Source organism: Arvicanthis niloticus, chromosome 14, assembly GCF_011762505.2.
Source record: "Arvicanthis niloticus isolate mArvNil1 chromosome 14, mArvNil1.pat.X, whole genome shotgun sequence".
NCBI lineage: Eukaryota > Metazoa > Chordata > Mammalia > Rodentia > Muridae > Arvicanthis > Arvicanthis niloticus.
The window spans coordinates 7,185,137-7,205,958 of NC_047671.1; the positions used below are offsets into that span (position 1 = coordinate 7,185,137).

General features: G+C 46.1%; 1 protein-coding gene and 1 long non-coding RNA gene across 4 annotated transcripts in view; one reads left to right on the plus strand and one right to left on the minus strand.

The window, feature by feature from the left end:
- Positions 1-455: 455 nt before the first annotated feature.
- LOC143434261 (uncharacterized) lies at positions 456-20,622 on the minus strand. Its single transcript, XR_013103603.1, has 3 exons — positions 19,865-20,622; positions 1,443-1,930; positions 456-1,137 (listed from the first exon to the last, which is right to left on the minus strand). It is a non-coding gene; the product is annotated as an uncharacterized LOC143434261 (long non-coding RNA).
- The window catches only part of Znf236 (zinc finger protein 236), a 93,645-nt gene continuing 93,307 nt past the window's right edge, over positions 20,485-20,822 (plus strand). For all 3 annotated transcript variants that reach the window (XM_034517859.2, XM_076912359.1, XM_076912365.1), the window contains exon 1: positions 20,485-20,793. In XM_034517859.2, the coding sequence (XP_034373750.1) occupies positions 20,496-20,793 (298 nt within the window). In that variant the 5' untranslated portion in view covers positions 20,485-20,495. The remainder of the gene's footprint in view (positions 20,794-20,822) is intronic.

Here is a 20,822-nt window from a genome sequence, read left to right on the forward strand (position 1 = left end):
CCAACATGTAGGGGGCTCTTCAAGTTCAAACCACAGCAGTTGCACTGGGGACCAAACCTTCCCCCGTGAGCCTCCAGGGGATGGATATTCAGGTCCAGATCATTCTTGCAGCATGTTTTCCATCTAGACTTTCTAATGACAAGACAAACAACGTGATTGTCATGGTTAATATCAGCTGTCAACTTGACATAACTCAGAGTCATGTAGGAGGGAGAGGGTAACCTCAAGAGAGGAATTAATTGCCTGGATCCTATTGGCCTATGGACAAGCCTGTGAGGCTCTTTCTCTTCTTTTCTTTTCTTTTTTTTTTTTTTATACTTACAGATGTTATCCCCTTTCCCCATCCCCCCCCCAGAAACCCCCTATCCCATCTCCCCTCCTCCTGTTTCTATGAGGGTGTGCCCCCACCCACCCTCCTACTCCCACCTCCCCACTTACACTGAGGCATGCAGCCTTCACTGGACCAAGGACCTCCTCACCCACCTATGCCTGACACTGTCATCCTCCCCTACATATACAGCTGGAGCCATGGGTCCCTCCTTATGTGCTCCCAGGCTGGTGGTTTAGACCCTGGAAGTTCTGGTTGGTTGGTATTGTTGCTCTCCCCATGGGGCCACAAACCCCTTCAGCTCCTCAGTCTTCTAACTCCTCCATTGGGAAGCCCATGATCAGTTCAGTGGTTAGCTGTGAGCATGAGCATCTGGTGAGGCACTTGCCTAATTGCTAGCTGATGTAGAAGGGTCCAGCTGACTGTTGGCAGTGCCTTCCTGCTTTGGGCTGTAGACTGTGAGCCTAGGAGGCAAGCCAGTAAGCTGCATTCCTCTTTGGTGTCTGCTTCAGTTCCTGCCTCTGGAGTTTCTGCCCTAGTGTTCCTTGATGACCTGAAAGCTGAGGAAAACGCTTTCTTCTTCAAGTTGCTTTTGGTCAGCGTTTTCCCACAGGAATAGAAACCTACCAGGAGGCGAAAACTGCAAAAGCATCTTTTAATCTGAAATCAAGTAAGAATCGAGTTCTGTGCACTGTTGTTCTGTGCACAGCAGAGAAGAACAGAGACAGCCAAAGACTCCATGCTTCTTTCTCCTCGGGGTAGAGAATCACCACACCAACCTCACTGTCACTAGTAATGAAAAACTCTACCTGTTGACAAGAACGCATAGCTGGAAGTTGAGTATACTGTGATCTTTTTCCTCCCCACTTCCTCTCTCCCTCCCTCTTTTCTTCCCTCTCCCCCTCCCTCCCTTCCTCCTTCCCTCCCTCAATTTGTCTTTTCTTCCCTCAATTTATCTTTCCCTCCCTCCTTCCTTCCCTCAACCTGTCCTTCCCTTCTCCCTTCCCTCCCTCCTTCCTTCCCTCCCCCCTCCCTCCTTCCTTCCCTTCTCCCTCCCTCCCTCCCTCCCTTCATCTTGTCTTTGAAGCATGGTCTTAATGTAACCCAAACTAACCTTGAAATCACGATGTAGCCAAGGATGTTGCTGAACTTCCGGTTCTCCTGCCCCCATCTCCTGAATGCTGGGATCACAGGTAAGCACCACCATGCCTGGCTCTGGAGTGCAGTGCTTTATGCTTTATAGCTTGACGCAGTGCTGGAGATAGAGCCAGCGGGGCTGTATCCTCAGCTCAGTAAGTTCTCTTTTTTAAAAATGCAAGTTCTTGTGTATCCCAAGCTGGCCTTGACTCACTATGTAGTGAAAGATACCCTTGAACTCTTGATTCTCCTGCCTTCACATACTAAATTCTGGGGTTTATAGGTAGATAGATGCCACCACCCAGCTGAGATTTCTCTGATTATAAAAATAAGATATTGCCACTGTATTGGGAAACGGGAAAACCAGTAAAAAGTATAAAGTTGCAAATGAAAAATTCCCGTGATCCTGTCTTCACTTTTCAGAATTTATTCCAGCTCCATGAGTCTGCACAGTTCTCTACCATCCTAGAATCGGGAAATAAAAACAGAACAAAACCAACAATAAAATAAAACAAAATGAAAAAATCCTAGTTTGGATAGCTAGCATTTAGGAAAGAAAAGGCACATTTATTTACCTCCCCATTGTTTATATCTTTTTGGAAGAATTGCTTTCGATAAATACTAAATACGTAACAAGTCAGTAAACGTACAAGCATATGTAAGCACCCTCTGCCCTTCTTCTTAGCGAGTGCTTTGTAAAGTACTGGTTGAGTGCAGGGGTGAAGACTGTGCATGGGTATTAAAACACGACCTTCCGACCTTTCCTTAGGTCCTGCTGTTCACCCACTGTGAGTCTTTCTGCCACAGCCCTTATGTGTGTGCAGCTTTGCTCTACGGGTTAATGGTGTGACAAGGCCTGGTGTTGTCCCTCAGATTCAGCTGCTGAAAAGGTCTGCCGTCATTCCAGATGAAGATCCTTCAGCTTGCCAAAGAGCAGTTAGCTCCCACAGAGACAGATGTGCCCACACAATTCAGAGGTGAGGCACACAATTGTTTGTTTTTATGTTTGCTAGTGGGGGGAACCTGAGCCGGAATCCCACAGAGCCATCAGCTCGGCTCTGCTTAGTATATCCATGCAATGTGACTGTTCACAATAGCTGAGCTATGAAATTGCCTAGGTGCCCATCAGCAAATGAGTAGATGAAACACACAGTAGAGTTGTATTAGCCAGAAACAAGAAAGAGTGTGGAGTATAGGATGGAAAGATGGGGTAAGAATAAAGTATAGTCACACACACACACACACACACACACACACGCACACGCACACGCACACGCACACGCACATATATACACCTAGTACTCAGGAAGCAGAGGCAGGTGGATCTCTGTGAGTTCTGGGACAGCCTAGTCTACCAGAGCTATGTATTAAGACCCTAACTTGAAATTTAAAAAAAATACATAAATAAAAAATAAAAAACAGCTGGACAGTGGTGGCGCACACCTTTAATCCCAGCACTTGGGAGGCAGAGGCAAGTGGATTTCTGAGTTCGAGGCCAGCCTGATCTACAGAGTGAGTTCCAGGACAGCCATAGATACACAGAGAAACCCTGTCTCAAAAAAAAAAAAAAAAAAAGAAAAAAAAAAAAGAAAAAGAAAAAAAAATAAAGAAATAAAGAAAGAAAGAGAAGAAAAGAAATAAAAGACTTAGATTTTGTCCTTTGCAGAAAATAGATGGGACCTTAAGATGATCATGTTAAGTGAAATGAGCCAGATATGAGAAAGACAAAATATGACATGTGCTCTCTCTCCTTTGTACAACCTAGGAATGTGTGTGTGTGTGTGCATGCGTGTGTGTATGTGTGTTGTGTTCTGTGTGTGTGTATTGTGTTTTGTGTGTGTGTGTGTGTGTGTGTGTGTGTGACCTGAAAGTAGACAAGGGACTGTCTCTATTGGGAGAAGGATGGGAGCTAACAGAACGCAGAGTAGGGAAGAGTGGATACGAACAGAATATACAGTGTGCCATCATGAAACTCATTATTTTAAAACATTTTTAAGAAAAAAGCAATCAAGAGATATGAGTTTAACCTTTTTACAAAAATCGTTTCCCCTGGTGTGCATGGCAGTCGTGACTGCATTCCCTGTTCGTTCTATGTGTCACACCAGCTTGTGTAAGGCAGATGTTGCCCTGAGCAAGGTCATGGCTCTGCACTGGTTTTTGTGGTTTGGATTTGGATTTTCCTGGGCTGATTTGTGGTTTGTTTTTGGTGGCGCTGGGGGTGTAACCAGGGATGAAGCAAGTGTTCTCCCACTGAGCTGCACCCCAGCCCTGTCTTTTACCTTCTTTCTCAGGCCCCAGCATCCATATGGAACTGTGTTTGTGGCTTGGCTACTCAGTAGAAAGATCTGCTTTTCCTCCCAGAGTATCTTACAGTAGTGACCAATCCCAAGTACTGAGGGCAACAGCAGTTCTGGCCTAGCTGTGAACCTTGCGTGAGAAACGAAAGCATCTTTCCTGCTTCCAAACCCCAGTGACTCGAGAAACGAGTTCTCCAGTGTGACCCTGTGGATGTGTGTGACTGGGAGAGAATGACTTCCTCTGTCAGCTAGAGAATAGACATGCTGCCTACTTACTCCGATGTCTGTCTTCACTAAGCACACACACACACACACACACACACACCATCACTGTAACCATCACTACCAACACCACCACCACCACACCAGGACACTACTATACCATCTCAGTCACAGACACAATTGATGGATACTCTTAGAGGGGTGTCTGAGTCGATGTCTTATTAAGGAATGAAACCAGAAACTTCCACTTAGTGTCATGTAACTAAGAGAGAGCCCAGATTGGGATTCTCCTCTTTTCCATTTGTGTTCCCCATCTGTCTGTAGCTTGTGCTTGTGTGTGTGTGTGTGTGTGTGTGTGTGTGTGTGTGTGTGTGGTCTGCCCCTGTTGCCTATATGATCTATCCATGTGCTGTGCCTGCCTGTCCCTTACAGAGATTTTCTCTGTGTTAATTGCACAACACAGAAAAGATGACACGTGCCGGGGGTCAGGCCTGTCAGTTGACAGGGTTCCTGTAAGGAGAGGAGTGAGCAAGGGAGGAGTGGGTCCAGCATGGTGATGAGGAAATCCTGCGGCCCTGACTGACCAACAGTCAGGTTGCCTCTTTATTTATGCAGGTTTCATACAACAAAGATGTACTAATGATTATCCAAGAAGTACAGTTTATAGCATTCTCTATCTGCATGTGTATTTCATTTTTCATTACATGTCCAGGGTTACACGTTCAGTCACAATTAGAAAGTACAAATAGAACACATTTATTTTTACTATCAGCCTTATGACTCTGATTCAAAGAATCTAAACAATGTCTCTGTCAAAGCAAACAGGCTTATCATATGACAGCTGCTTTCATGCTGGTCACATTTGCAGTTTTAAAGCACTCCAGACAGACAGAATATACCTGAACCAGACTTTTTATGAATAGCAAATACTAACACCTAACTCCTTTTACGTGTATTCTTTTATCACCTATGCTATAACGTAGGAAAAGTTGTTTTAGTCAATCTATCTTATTTACTGAGTTTTATTCCCCCAGGGGCGTGCCCTGTATGACACCTATCTTTAAACTACATTTCAGAGAGCTCCCAGTGTATTGTAAAAATAGGACTTGAATCTGTTATCAATCTTTCTGGCCAGTCCGAGTTTGTCAACTGTCTCTAAGCTTTGCCTGCTCCAATCATACTGTTTGAGTTTGCTTAGGGGCAGAACCCAAGGAGATTCCTGGAGTCATGACCTCATAAAGCAATTCCTAGTGTCTTTATGTTTATCTGTGCTCATCACAATCTCCACAGCATAAGGGAGACTTCCAAATAAGTTCAGATAAAGTTATTTCCCTAAAAGCAGAAGTGATAGTAAGTTTAGGACTTTCCTTTAAAAAGACTCATATAAAAAAATGAATCATCATGCAGAAAATTCCCAAGAATCCAACAGAGACCAAAACCTAAAAGTGAGGGACAGAAGGACAGATCGCAGGATTCAGCTGAGCGTTACTGAATCTGTGTCAAACCGTTGTGCTGGCTTCATGACTTTTACTGTTTCTAGTGGATATGGTTGTGCCAGACGTGGAGAAAACACGGGGTTCTTTACAGCAATCTGAACAGAGTTTTGCAAGGGAAGATGTTACTGTGCCCATCTGACCCAGAAGAATATTAATCACAAACTAATGCTACCAACCCATATCCACATGTTGGTTCCAACATTTACGGTGGCTATTTGCTTTAAGGTTACTTTTAACCTGTGGCCTGTTTTCAGCAAATGATTACCACAACACACACACACACACACACACACACACACACACACACCTCTGTGCCATGAGCATGGAAGATTATATAACTTATGATTAAAGCAATCTATTTTGGTTTAGGTTGTAGGATCTCATTGCATGGGAAATCCAAGGTGTAGTAAGGCTGGCCACACTGATTTCTTGAAGGCAGACTTAAACAGGCAAAGCACACAGTAAAATAGCAGGTTAAGTACATAGTCTTTTTTGTGGGGGAGGGGGTCAGGGTTTTATTATGTAGCCCCATCCATCCTGAAACCCAAAGTAGACTCAGTTGGCCTTAAACTCACAAAGATATGCTTGTTTTTGCCTTCCAAGTCTTGGAATCAAAGGTGTGAAACACAAATCTGGCTAAGTATATGGTCAAAATGATTTTGGGGCATGTTATTAAAACTCAACTGCACGGTCTGGCAAACAGTCAGTGTCCATCTTGGAGAGATGACTCAGCTTTCTCAGGAGCTCACTAGCTGCTCTTCCAAAGGACCCGGGTTTGATTCCCAGGACCCACACAGAACTCACAAATATCTGTAACTCTAGTTCCAAGGGGATCTAACAACAACAACCTCTCCTGACCCACTGTGGGCCCCAGGCACACACATGATACACAGACACATATGCAAGCAAAACACTCAAATATATATTTTTAAAATGTTTAAAAAGTAAAAGTATCTGGACATGGTGGTACATGCCTTTAATCCTAGCCCTCCAGAGACAGAGGCAGGCTGGTTTCTTTGACTTTGAGGTCAGCCTGGTCTACAAAGTGAGTTCCAGGACAGCCAGGTTTATTACACAGATAAGCCACATCTAGAAAAACAACAACAATAACAACAACAATAAGAGTTAAAAACAGAAAACCCTTTCTTTCAGCCTGTAAAGAGATACTTTCAGGAAATGTATTCATACAGCTGTCCCTGTATCTGAGTCTATACCAAGTTGCTGAGTGTCTGAGCTGTGCAGAGATTATAAACCAGACCTGTAGTGAGGGCTGAACATTTTGGACAGCTCTTCTGTGGCTCTGTATGGCCGGCCATTGCTTCCTCAGTCACTGAAGATGACATGCCATTGCCAGCTCTCTCTGCAGCGAGCACCACTGGCTACTAAGGCCTCCTGTGACTTCTCTCTGCTCTGTGACTTCCTGTCTCTGTGCGATCCAGGGAGACAGCCTCAACCGTCAGTAGCTTGAGCTTTGGCACAATGATGGCCAGGTGCTCAGAGGCTCCTCTTGTTACTATCAGGTTATGTCCAGTCTGAGGTCTTATGTCAGACAACCTTGACCCACAGACCTGAAGCTGTGCTCTCTCCTTGTCAATGCAGTGGAGTATTACTCTGCAAACATAAAAATGATCTTTCACCATAGGGTTTCTTCTAGACAGACCTAGCCCGTTTGTTCCCATCTGGCTCTTGTGGGCCTCTGACAAGGCCACTGCTGGCAAGTTCTGCTGTTTCCTTCTGCCAAGAACAAGTCACTTCTTAAAGCAGGATCAAGAACACAGTTTGGTGAGAGTTTAGCATCTCTCCATCCTGATCTCCATTCTCCCAAATCACCTTAGAAACAGTGAGGGCTAAGGTCTTCCTGTGCTTTGCTACAGAGGAAAGCGCACCCCTCCATCCTGTTTAGGTTTCTGAGACAGGATCTCTCTGTGCCATCCTGGATAGATTGAACTGTGAAACCCATAGAGAAACCTGAGTGCCGGGACTAAAGGCATGCACTACCAAGCTCGCTAGGCTCAAGTCTTCTGTATTTTAAAGTCTGTAAGACACAATGTGTCTCCTTTTTTAGCCCTTTCTTTGGCCTTTTCTTTGGCCTCAAGGAAGGTTGTTTAACCCCAGGGAACAGGTGAGAATGGGGGTCTCTGAAGAGGGCAGAGAGGATAAGCAATGGCCAGCAATGATACAGCAGGAAGGACTAAAGTGTGTGTGTGTGTGTGTGTGTGTGTGTGTGTGTGTCTGTGTGTGTGTGTCTGTGTGTGTGTCTGTGTGTTGTCTGTATGTGTCTGTGTATGTCTGTGTATGTCTGTGTGTCTATGTGTGTGTGGGTCTGTGTCTCTCTGTGTGTCCGTGTGTATGTGTCTGTTTATGTCTGTATGTGTCTCTGTGTGTGTGTGTGGGTCTGTGTCTCTATGTGTGTCTGTGTGTATGTGTATGTCTCTGTGTGTGTGTGTGGGGGAGGGCTCATTCACTGCTGACTCAGCACCGCAGCACCCAGCGCTATAAATGTGTGCTTTGAGACACGCCTCCTCCCTGCCCCGCCCTCCACTGAAAACAACTACCAGGGAGCTCTGAGTAGATGTGATGGTTACAACGCTGTCACAGCAGCCTTCTCTGGGAGGCACTGACAGCCTCCTACTCTACACAAGCAGGACTTGGGCACAGACACCTCTCACCCCTGCTGTTCCCAAGAGCTGGTCGGACTCTGCCACCGCATGGGTCTTAAGGCAAGCCTTGAGCTCTTGATATTAATGTCCCTGGAGGGACAATGCTACAGCCACTAAAACGAAATTGGTAACCATGGCTGCTAAATCTATCAGTTGGCTGATGTAACCATGGCTGTCATACATGCATTTAAAGAGCTTCAGGAAAAAATTGTATCTGGGCTAATTTTGGATCTCATTTCAAGTCGGAAAGCTCTATTTCCCGAATATATAATTATATCAAGTATACAAGGGTACAAGCTCCACAATGACTATCTTGTTCTTTAGAATAGATTCTTACGTTTCTTGCTTGCTTGTTTGCTTGGTGGTCTCAAACTCACTGTGTAACTGAGGAATACCTTGAACTCCTGAATGTTCTGTCTCTACCTTCAGAGTTCTGGGATTGCAGGCATATGCCACCGTGCCCAGTCTATCAAGGACTGAATCCAGGGTTTGTGTATCCTAGGCAAGTACTCTATCATCTGAACTCCAGAATCAACAGATTTGGCTGAAAGGACTTTTACCCTCTCCCTCCTCCTCCCCCTCCTCCTTCATGTGGATGGGTGTGAGTTAGCTGTGCTCACACGTCCCATGTGTGCACTTATTAACTGTGTCCAGCTGGTCTCTCAACATCTTTACGCACATTTGTTGTCATGGTGATCTGAAGGGCCAGCTCTGTGTCTACCTGGAATCTGTTTGTCTCAGGTCTCCATGGAGATAAAGCAAATGCTCTCTTTTCTTGGGGCTGATGTCAGAGGGATCCTGCTGCTCTTGTAGTTTTCTGAGAAACAATTTTCTCTGTCTCAAAGTGAAGCCTCACAAACCTAGTATTGCAGAAATGTCAGAACTATAGCGATAACCACTGCCCACACAGTGAATGGGTGTCAGAGAAGTGACCTGGCTAAGCACACAAGCCCTAACAGTAACCAGCCACATCAGCCCTGCTTCCTGACTCTGATTTTTCTGGTGTCGCTGCAGAGCTGCTCCTACACGGTCCTGGCAGGAGTCTAGAGTTGCCAGTGTTTGTGCATGTTGTAGGGGATCAGGGTAAAATTAGAAACACTAGTTTAGTCACTTTTTCAAAAACTCAGTCAGGGTTTGGTTATTCCAAGAAGTCTACCACTGGAGGTCAGGCCTGCATAGGAAATGGCATCTCTGAGCCTCCTGGCCTGTGATATGTCACCACTAGGTGGCAGCATCCGGATCCTTTCCCGCTGTCCCTTTCCTGTCTTTTTCGTTAGCTTCTGATGGAGCTTGACTGCCTTGTCGCTCAGTCTAGGACAGCAAGATTGACAGGAAAAGTATATATAATGAGCACACTGGAAATTATATGAAGCCCAGCAAAGTGGTCTTAAGATGGACAGAGGCCATTGCAACAGTGTTGCTTGATGTTATTTATAGTAGCCCAAACAACAAAACAAACAAAGGCGATAGTCAGACATAACCTAAACTTATTTGGCAAGAGAAAAAAGATACATAGTTATTGGAATTGCTACTTTTATGTTACCATGATCAAAATATCTGGCAGAACCAACTTGAGGGAGGAGAAAGCTTTGGCCGGGGAGCACTCTAGTTTTACAAGCTGAATTTCAAATCCACCATAGGGAAGAAATAATGGCTGGGCAGTTCTTTCTGTGGTGGCAGGGACATAGGGACATGTGGCAGACTGTTCCAAAGGCTGGAGCCTGAGAAGCAGATTCTAACCTGAGTGAGGAGCAGGGCTACAGACTTCCAGGCGTGTATGCCTCCCTCTAGTGGTGACCTACTTCCTCGAGCGAGGCTCCAACACAAAAAGGTTCCAGTGTCTCCAAATAGTGCCACCAGCTGCAGACCAAGTGCCCCAAATGGGAACCTGAAGAGAACAGGCTAGACCTAAAGCATCGCTGTCACACACTAGAACTTGTATAGCACTGAAAGTGCTGTTTACACAACAGCGAAAAAAGTGTGGGGAAGTGTACACAGCCGCACACTCACGCGGGGCGGGACACATGCTCTTTCGCACAGCTCTGAGATTTGAACACTGTGCACGATGCTATCTTAGTTCCTTTCCCCGATGTTATCATAAAACACTCTGACAAAAGCAACTGAGAAAATAAACGCGTAACCCTTTCTAGGAGAAAGGGTTTGCTTTGGCTCACAATTTAAGCCACGGCCCAGCGTGTTGGGAAAGTAAGACAAGAACTTGAAGCATCTGGTCATACGTTATAGGGTGCACAGAGAGAAGAGGGCAAAGAACAAAGGCGTGTTCATGGTCTCCACCAGCTCACTGCCGACACCTATACCACTAGGCCCCGCCTACAGTTAAGAGGGATCTTCCCATGTCAATTAACATAAGAGCCCACTCCCCTGGGTGTTCTCAGAGACACCTCTCCCAGGTGAGGCTAGATTTTGTCAGGATGACAACACCTAACCAGCGAAGATGAGACATCTAGTAGATGTCTGGAACGGCTCCTCCCCACTGTGGGTCTCTGTGTATCCATCCTGGACTGGGCAGCAGCATTCTGGGGTCCCCCTCAGAAGCAGCGTGATGCTGCGCACGTGCCGGTAGCTTTCCTTCCGCATCCCTATCGATGATCTCTTCTCTGATCCATAGCGCGGCAATCCGCAAAGCAGAATTCTTTGAGTGTGGGAGTGAAAAGAACAGGCTGAGGTTTGAGACCTGACACGCTGCTGGCAGAAGAGGAGATGGAGCATGGACAGTAACGAAGTGCAGAAAGCTAACAGTCAAGAGGCCTCAGGTCTGAGGACAGGCTCTGGTGGCTGATGGGAGAGGAAGAGCTGGAGATTAAACCGAGCACCTCTGGAGACCACCTGAACGCAGCATTAACAGGGCCACAGGCAGCACAGGTCAATTCACATCAGCAAACTTGTGGCTAACACAGGGACCAGCACCTTTAACAAGTGGGTGTGGGATCTCTGTGAGTCTGGGTTTCAGTATGTGCTACAACTAGAACTAGAGCCTCCTACATACCTACAAGAAGCTCCTCTGAGGAGAATGGAACCTCCAGGAGGCAGCAGTCCTGGGCGGGACTTGAAACTGAGATTCTCAGAGGGCAGAGGATGAAGTCTGGCTATTGAGAAAGCAGGGAGAGCCTGAGAATAAATGAGCTGCCGCTAAGAAATCTTGGGAGTTGTGCAGGGTGGCAGTTCCTGGAAAGGCCTGCCTGGGTGACTGTGTCTACACGGTACCTCGGGATGCTTGTTGATCGTAGCTTCAGGATCAGATGCTCAAGATCATGGGCACAAAGACGGTTCATCACAAGAAGGAGCAAGATGCAAATCATGATGACCTAAGTTTGATCCCTGGAACTTACTGCTTTCTCCAGGCTTGTTCCAGTATATGCACACTAGTGCACACACCCATCTGCCCATCCCACACAGATGAAATAAATGTTCAAATTGTCGTAGGTTCACACGTGCCTTGTGGTTCTTTTATGGCCCAGCACTGTTTCCCACCGCCCTGAAGTCCTTGTCATAAAAGGTGAGTGTGACTGAACTGCCGACCTGTGATGTGAGCGTGCTGTCTTGTCTACTGCATCCCAACTGTGGGTGGAAAGGAACATTTATTTTTTGCCAAAAGGCTTGCTTAGTGCAAGACCCCCTTCACCTCCCCCCCTCCCCCCAAAAAAGGATTGCTGTAGTGACAAATTGGAGCTTTGGTTTCTTTGAAAAAACCAGACATATTATGGGAATATGTTTTCAGTTCCATTCCAGGTGTGGGATATGGGCTGATTCTCACTGACTATAGCAGCCGACTATGATTTGCCTCCTGCTCTAGGAGGGGTGTGATTTTGCCAGTTGCAGATAGTTTCTGCAATTGTGTGATATCTGGAATTCAGGGGGTACATAGATGCTAGGGCCCCAAGGTAGGTTGTTGTTTGTTGTTGGCCATGGTTTAAGCAGTCCTATGAAACGAAGTTAGAAATCCTGATGGCAAAAATTAAGTTTGCCCCAGGAATGCAATGCCATAATCAGTAGGAAGTAGTCTAACAATAATGATGTCCCCTTCGTGACCCTTGGCTTTATTCGGGGATCTCTTTCCTTTACTCTCCATCCCTTTTTTCTCTTCTCTAGTGTTAGGTGTTTAAAGGGGTAGAAGAAAAGGGGTGAAGGGGTGTAGGAACTATTCCTGGATGTCCACTTGACTACATCTGTAATGAATTACAATCCAGAAATGGAGGGCGCACCTGTGATCCACAGCTTGTAGCTGGAAAACACAGGTTTCTGACCTGGATCTTGACATGGAGATCTTGAAGCATAGTGGCCATGAAAAGCTTAGGCCCAGGCAAGGTTGTGCATGCCTTTAATCCCAGGAGATTTAGGCAAGCAGATCTCTGAGTTCAAGGTCAGTCTGGGACAAAGCAAGTTCCAGATTCGGGCCTGGTGGTGCACACCTTTAATCTGGGCCACACCTTCTCCTGGAGGCCTATATAAGGACATTGGGAGAAGGAAAATTCATTCTTGGACTGCTTGCACTTACTTGCCGGCACATCTGATCGAACTTACTTCTGCGTAAACAAATAGCCTCATGGGACTGAGCAACTACTGGATTCTTGGACTTCCCATTCACAGCTGTTCATCCTTGGGTTAGTTGGATAAGGGGTTGTAAGCCATTACAATAAATTCCTTTAATATGTAGAGGCATCCCATACATTCTGTGACTCTAGAGAACCCTAATACAAATGTAACAAAGAACCCACAAAGTAGCAAAAAACAACAGACAGACTGTCAAGGAGCTCTGGACAGGAGGCAGTGGAAACTAGAACTGGGCACAAAGTATCACATGGAGAAAGCACTGGCTTGGAGATCTGGAGAATGGCTTTGCTACATGTTCACAAACTAGACAAGGGATATTACTTGACTCTTGTAGGTCTCAGCATACTCATGGACAGAGCTGGGTGGCTCATAAGGGACCAACAGATATATTGCAAAATGCCCCCATGCTGAAATTTCAGATCCGGGTATCCTTTTGTTATTAAGATAAGATAAATGGGGTTGCAGATGGAGCCCAGTCTGTAGACTGCTTGCCTGGCACACAGAAAGCCTAGGGTTGGATCCTTAGCACTGAAAAGGCAGGGTGTCCTCTGTTCTCCCAGGTATCAGAAGGCAGAGCAGTGTGTTACGTTTCTGCTTCTGTGATCCAACACCATGACGAAGGCAACTTCTAAAAATTTATTTGAGCTTGCCATTCTAAAGGGATGAGAGTCCCTTGTGGTAGAGAATACTGGCAGCTGGTGGCAATCACGAAGCAGGAGTGACAGGAGCTCCTACCTCATGTCACAGTAGGAAGCAGGAAACCTGGACTGGAATGGTGTGGCTTTAAAAGTTCCAAACCCACTTTCAGGAACTAACTTCTTCCAGTAAAGCCTTTCCTAAACCTTCCCAAACAGCCCCACCAAGGGGACCAAGTAGTCAAACCTCTGAGACCATTGCGGGACATTCTCATGTAAATCACCACAGGCAGCTACGTAGCTCACGAGAACAAAACAAAGTGATTCTACTCAGAAGTCGCAAATTTTTGCCTGTTCTTCTTCAGCAGTTTTCAGGGCCAAATCTTTACTTGAAACTTTAAAAGTTACACGTATGAGTGTTTTTCCTGCATGTATGTCTGTGTACCATGTACATGCCTGCTGGCTGAGGCCAGCAGAGGGTATCAGAGCCTCTGAAACTGGAGTTGCATTTTGAGCTACCATATGCGCTTTGGAAATTAAAGCGAGGTCCTCTGAAGACCAGCCAGTACTCTTTGACTGCTGAGCCATTTCTCCAGCTGCAGCCGTTATTTTAATCTTAAACACTGCATTTCTACAAGTTTTCACCTGAGAAAAGCATGACTCTGCATTCTGTCTTAACATAAGGACAGTCTTCAGAGTACTTGCTTCTCTTTGGGCATACTGAAAGGTTCTGGGTTTGGGGCTCAAGGGGAACACTGAAGTGGGATGTAGAGAACTCAAGTGTAAAGTGGGATGTAAAGAACTGAACTCCATAGGCAGGCAGAGAGAACCACGGTTGGGTTCCTAAGGAGAGTTCAGAACAAGAGGCAGAGTGAGGGTCTTGTTTCAGAGGAAGGGAGAGGTTCTAGGTCATGTGACACAGTACCTGCTTGCAGTTAGGTTGTCTGATTCCTGGCTGGTAGGGAGAAGAGGGAGTGGATCTGTTATCCTGGGACCCGTATGCATAATAAGCTTTGAAGAGCAAGAATCTACAAAAGTAACTCAAGGAGGAGCTTTGCAAAATGACACATTTGCTAACAATGATGGTTGCAGTCATGGGGGGGATTCTGCCTCCAAAGTCTCAGCAGGCCCCTGGTGCACAGAGTTTCTCAAGATCACTTGGCAGCCATCCCTGGTGATAGCAACACAGATGATCTTCACAGCCGTAGGGCTCCTTCAGGGGACAGTCTTGACACTTCTGCTTCTCTTGGCTGCAGTACTTGGACACAAGAGAGTGACTAAAATATCACTGAGTTCTAACCTAGACGTGGATCCACTTTATCTAGCTGCTCATTAAAAAACAAACAATAACAACAAACCCCCCCCCCCCCAAAACAAATTTCAGGGCTGAAGTGGTAACTCAGCAGTTGACAGCATGGGCTACTCTAGAGAACCTGGGTTCAATTCCTGGCAACCATATGGTGGCTCATAAGATACAGTAACAATTTTGAGCAGGAAGTTGGGCATAGTGGGACATGTCTTTAATCTCAGTACTCAAGAGGCAGAGGCAGGTTAGAGTGGTCTACATAGTGAAAAAAAATAAATTAGACATGATCTCTTACTGGATCTAATTGAAAAATAAAGACATCTTGGAAGAATATGAATGTGGGTTAGATATTAAACATTATAACCATGGTAATAAATTTTGATTGAATTGTATATGGGTAAGATACTGCATGCAATGTTTAGTTCAGCAAAATCTGTAGAAAAATAAATATGGCAAAAAATATCAAGAATGGTTGAATCTAGGTCTTCATTTTCTAGACTTTCTATATGCTTAATAACTTTTAAATTAGAAGTTGAAAAATTGTAGCGCACTGTAAGTCATCCCTGTAACTGCAGCATGTGGGAAGTTGAGACAGGAGGATTGCTGTAAGTTCAAATAAAATAAATAAGTGAGCTCCAAGTTGGGTCATTTTCCCAATTCCACTGGCAGTGCTTTTTTTTTGTTTTTTTTTTTTGTTTTGTTTTTTTTGTTTGTTTGTTTGTTTGCTTGGTTTTTGTTTTGGTTTTTGTTTTGGTTTTTGAAGACAGGGTTTCTCTGTGTAGCCCTGGCTGTCCTGGAACTCACTCTGTACACCAGGCTGGCCTTAAACTCAGAAATCCACCTGCCTCTGCCTCCCAAGTGCTGGGATCAAAGGTGTGTCCAGTTCTGTGAGTGAGGTACTGCCTGCCTTCTGCTTTCCTTTTCCCCTGGCTTCCAGCTGACCGGAAGGTCCCTCCCACTTTGGAGGGCAGTCTTCCCCAGCTAGGACACAAAGCCTCACCTAACATTAAATGCTTTCCTTGGACCTCCATGCATTCCCTAACCCAGTCAAGTCTGCATGTAAGATTCATCATTATCAAAGCACAAGTTAGGGCTGTTAGGGGTGAGGGGCTGGGTCATATGTACTGATCCTAACAGTATTAAACAGGTCATAAAAGAAGATTACAAAAGGTCCATGCCAATGTTTGAAAACACGTGAGATGTGTGAATTCTTAGAAAACATGAACACTAATTTAAAAAAAAATCTGAATAGTTCATCAACACTTTTGAAATTTAATTTGTAATTTAAGACATTCATAAAAATAGATCAGCAGTATCTTACACAAATGTGTGACTGGAAACTCTTGAGTGAAAAATACTGGGAATGTTTCCCAGTGTGTTTGGGGATGCCATCGTCATCCTGACACTAGACAAACACATCAGGGAAGAGGAGTGGAAGCCAGCTTCATTCAAGCTTAAATCCTTAACAGTTTTGCAAACAAAACAGCCATCTATGTAATACTGTGACTGGGCAGGTCTGCAAGTGAGGTTTGTTAACTTGCTGTATAATGTTGCAGGTCCCGGAGCCTGGAAAGAATACATCTGTCTCTGTGACTGCTAAGCAAGCCCTGGGATTAACTGTGCTATAACTGGGCCACAGTGGTACTGGGGAGGCTGGGTGGAGATGGCTGAGTTTGGCTTGTGGGGTCTGCTGTGAAGAGCAAGCAGATAAGGTTTGTAGATATTTGTAACGAAACGGGATGACCTCACATCCATACATAAACAATTTTCAAAACATGTGCTGAAAGGGACTGGACCATTTATCCCCAAACAGCATGTTCTATTTCATTTTATGTTAGTGGATCAAACAGAATTTTGCAGTGACAGAAGAGATGACTGGTTGTCTGGGACTTGGGAGGAGACAAAGGTGACAGGTGGCAGGGAGACTTGAGGGTGACATGCAATGACAGGTTCAGTGTGTTAACTCAGGGGAATCGGTATACTTTAAACTTTGTAGAATGTCAATTGTATTGCAGCAAGGCTGTAGGACCAAGTTCTTAGGTCTGGAGTGAGACGCCTGCTGTGAGCAGTGATAAAGCTAGCAGCACACACATGTGTTCTGGAGGAGCTGGAGGAGCCAGGCTGCAGTGACTTCACTCTGGTTCAGTCTCACGTACAGATACTGTTGGGAATGCTAGTTTTTGACACAGGAAGAAAGAAGTCTGAAATGATGTAAGAAATATAGGATTCTGACAGAAATCTCTTACACATTCTTTTTTTTTTTTTTTTTAATTTTTTCCCTTCCCTTCTCTCTCCAGCTCAAAAATTTATTTATTATATAAGTACACTGTGGCTGTCTTCAGACACACCAGGAGAGGGCACTGGATCTCATTACAGATGGTTGTGAGCCACCATGTGGTTGCTGGGTATTGAACTCAGGACTTTCAGAAGAGCAGTCAGTGCTCTTAACTGCTGAGCCATTTCAGCAGCCCCAGAAATCTCTTAATGTTTTATGTGAGAACTGGTTGGCAGAGACACAGCCCTCACAGCATCTCTCACACCCAGGCTGTGCTTCCTCTAGCTGTGAGGCAGCCGGTGGCCACTGCTAACATGGACACTAACATGGAGAACTAACACAAACATGTCTCACAGCAACGAGAGGCTCTCTTGTCGAGAAGCACCCACGTTCCTCCTTTGTTTAGTTCAAGCATGGTCACTAGTGGCAGGATAGACTCTGACAGGAGGAACCAGCCTTATGGCCCGAGAGTGAAGGGTGGGAAATGCTCACAGGAAATCTACACGCTGCTGATGGAGGAGAGGCTGAGTGGAGGTGGTCCCCAGTAAGCTCTCTTTGGACCCTGGGTCTCTGTCTGAGACCCTAGAACCCCTGCTTCACATCAGATCCTATCTATGGTTCTGGCAGGATCACAGGAAAACCGTCCCCTGACCCACTGTGCTAAGGCCATTGCTTCTGCTGACATTTCCTGCCATCAGATGGCTGTTTTCTAGACAATCCTGTAAAGACGATGTAGGGATACTGCCACGAGAACGCTCCTTACCACAGCCATTTATGTGAACTGTAGTAACTGCCCAGAACCGTAACTGGAAGAAGGGCTTGAAAATGTTGCTTTCCGCTGTTAGAAAGACTACGCCATCTGAACTCCAGGTTCGTAAGGTCTCTAACTGACCATGTGTGAAACTTTTTGACTTGGACTAAAAAGCATGAAGCCCAACTCTGAATCCACCTGAGAAAATGAAAGACTTCCTGGGCTAGATAACATACTGTTTCTGACTTCCCACCTTCTCACTTCCTGATTTATTCACTTATTTCATCACCTTAAATACATTTCTTGTAAAATTGTTAAAAATCCTTCTTACAACTAAATAGGCTATGCACTCATGTACATGTACAATTCCAGTAAATTCACATATGCACAGACTCTATAAGAAAGGTAAGTTATGTATGTTTCTGTGTGGGTTTGTACACAAGTGCACAGCCTCCAGTGGTCAAGAGCTTGTTAGATGTCCTGGAGCTCAAAGTACAGGTGCTTGTGAGCAAGCAGAAGTGAGTGCTAGGGACTGAACTTGGGTCCCGGTGGACAGTAGCTGCTCTGACCACTGAGCCACCTCTCTAGCCCCCACTCGGTTAAGGTTTCCTCAGGCAGCTCCTCCTGTAGCCTGAATGCATATGAAAATGGATTTCCTTATACTCTACGATGTTCCTGTGGATACAACTGAAAGAGGGATGGAATAATCACAGGTTTCAGGTCCTGGGTCTGCTTCTGCAGATCTGGATTCTGCCTTTAGCAAAAATCCTTAGCTTCCTTCATCTAGTTTCTTCCCCTGTACAGTGACAGCTCATGGGCCTGACTACCAGAAAGACCAGCGGCATTCTCTACCAAGGACTACAGATGTGCTGAAAGGCATACGCCAGTAGGGTTATAGTCATTTGTTACTCCCTGCTGGCGGATCTTGGAAGCGACTCCTAGATTTCTGTTACCTGAGTTTCTGCCCTGTGCAACAGCACACCCCTGTAATCCACGCCTGCAACCTACTATTCATAAGGCTGAGGCAGGAGCTTGAGTTGGAGGCCAGATAAGATGTACAGTAAAATACTGTCCCTAAAACCAATTATGACTAAAACTAACATGCCTGCCTGCCTGCCTGCGGGTGAGCTTGTATGGTGTACATGCTAGATGGTCCTGTGGCAGGCCGAGTGTCTCTCAGCCTTCAAAAGGATTCTGAGATTCAAACTCAGTCCACCTGGTCTGTGTAGCAAATGACTGTACACAGTGACTTTCTTTTAAAGTATCTTTCAGTTAAGCTATATTCCTGCTTGGGTTTTTTTTTTTTTTTTTTTTTTTCAGGAACAAATATAAACTTTTTTCTTCCTCTTTAACCTTGTTTTTCTTAGGATTTGTTTGGTTTTTTTTTCTTTTCAGTTTTTTCGAGACAGGGTTTCTCTGTATAGCCCTGGCTGTCCTGGAACTCACTCTGTACACCAGGCTGGCCTCGAACTCAGAAATCTGCCTGCTTCTACCTCCCAAATGCTGGGATTAAAGGTGTGCGCCACCACTGTCTGGCTTTAACCTGGTTTTTCACCTGAAAAGATTTTCTTAGTTGTCCCTGCTTGTTAGAAAGCAACCATTTCCTAAGATTCACATCAAAACCTTTTTTCTTTTTAAGTTGTAACCAATCTTGTTTTCAAAACTACTCTGGTACAGTTTTTAAAAATTATTACTACTGTGTGGAGGCTTGGGGTCACAGCATACATGTGGATGTGATGAGAGCCTTGTGAAGACAGTTTCCCCTGGGCTCCAGGGACTGGAGTCAGGGTGTCAGGCTTTCCTGAGGAATGCCTTTACCCCAGTGAGCCATCTCCCTATCCCAAAACTTTAAAACTCCTATTTTAACATGTGATGTATAATCTGTTCTCTCTCTAGACCTTACAAATCCTTTGGCCTTTTAAACATTTGTTCTAGTCTTGTGTCTTTCCTGTTGCTGCCATACCCTGGGTTCTAAGCGTTTGGCTTATAGGATTGCAGGAAACCTGGCATGTAGTTGGTAAACATGGGGTATTACTTTGAACTTTCTCATTAAGAATTCTGAGACCCTACAATACTTCCGGCTTACTGGGAACACACAGTCATTCTGTTCTTTGATCATTTTAATTTTTTTTATTTTAATTTTTTTACATTTTGAGAAAAGGTCTCACTTAAGCCTGGCACTTACCACGTAGACCAGGTAGGCTTCAACTTTACATTACAGCTTTCCGACCTTGCAGTCTCAGTTTCCCAAGCTTTGGTGATTAGAGGTGAGTCACACACCCTGCTGGATTCTTAACATGGCTTCAGGCTGTGCTGCTGTGAATAAATCTCTGGCTGGAGCGAAAAGGGACAACCACAAATCACCCAAGATGACAGACACACCAGAAACGGTAAACTTTAAGGCTTAAATGAAGCCTACGAGGGGAGCATCACTTAAGTCGGCCTGTTTCCAGGAGCTACTCTGCGTCCAGGTTTCCTTCCTAGGCCTTTCGTCATGCCAAAGGAGGTCTGGGCAGGGATGCTTTAAAAGGAGTCCGGAGCAGAAAGATGTGCTGGGACACTCACAGAGGTGAGCTCCAACCCAAGTGAACGTAGGGAGAGCAGGGCGAGCATACCACCCTCTGACCCCTTCCATTTCCTGGGGAGTGAGTTCGGGCTGGGGAGCGAGAGGGTAGGTTGTCTCGACCCGCGTCCGAGGTCCGGGATGGAGCACCGAGGAGCCGCCGGGGTACAGGGCAAACCAGGCCCAGAGCCTGCAGGCCAGCGAGGCCGGCGGATCGCCGAGCTAGGTGACGCCGCCGCCTGTCGGGCCGCGCATGCGCATAACGGCGCCCCCGCCCCCACTGCCCGCTCCTAACGCCCCCGCCGCGGCCCGCGGGCCATGGAACCCGCCGAGGCCGGCGCGGTCCGAGCGCTGCTGCCCGCGCGTCCGGGCGCCGTCGCCCTGTGAGCCCGGCGGGCTGGGTCCGGCCGCCGCCGCCGCCGCCCGCCCGCCCGCCGGTGCCGCGCGTGCGCGCCCGCCGAGTGAGAGCGCGAGTGAGGGGTGGGCCGCCGCGACGATGCCGCGGGGCCGCCCCCCGAAGCCCCGGGACGGCGCGGCGCGCGGCGACTCCGGTAAGGCCCGCGGCGGCCGCCGAGTCCCC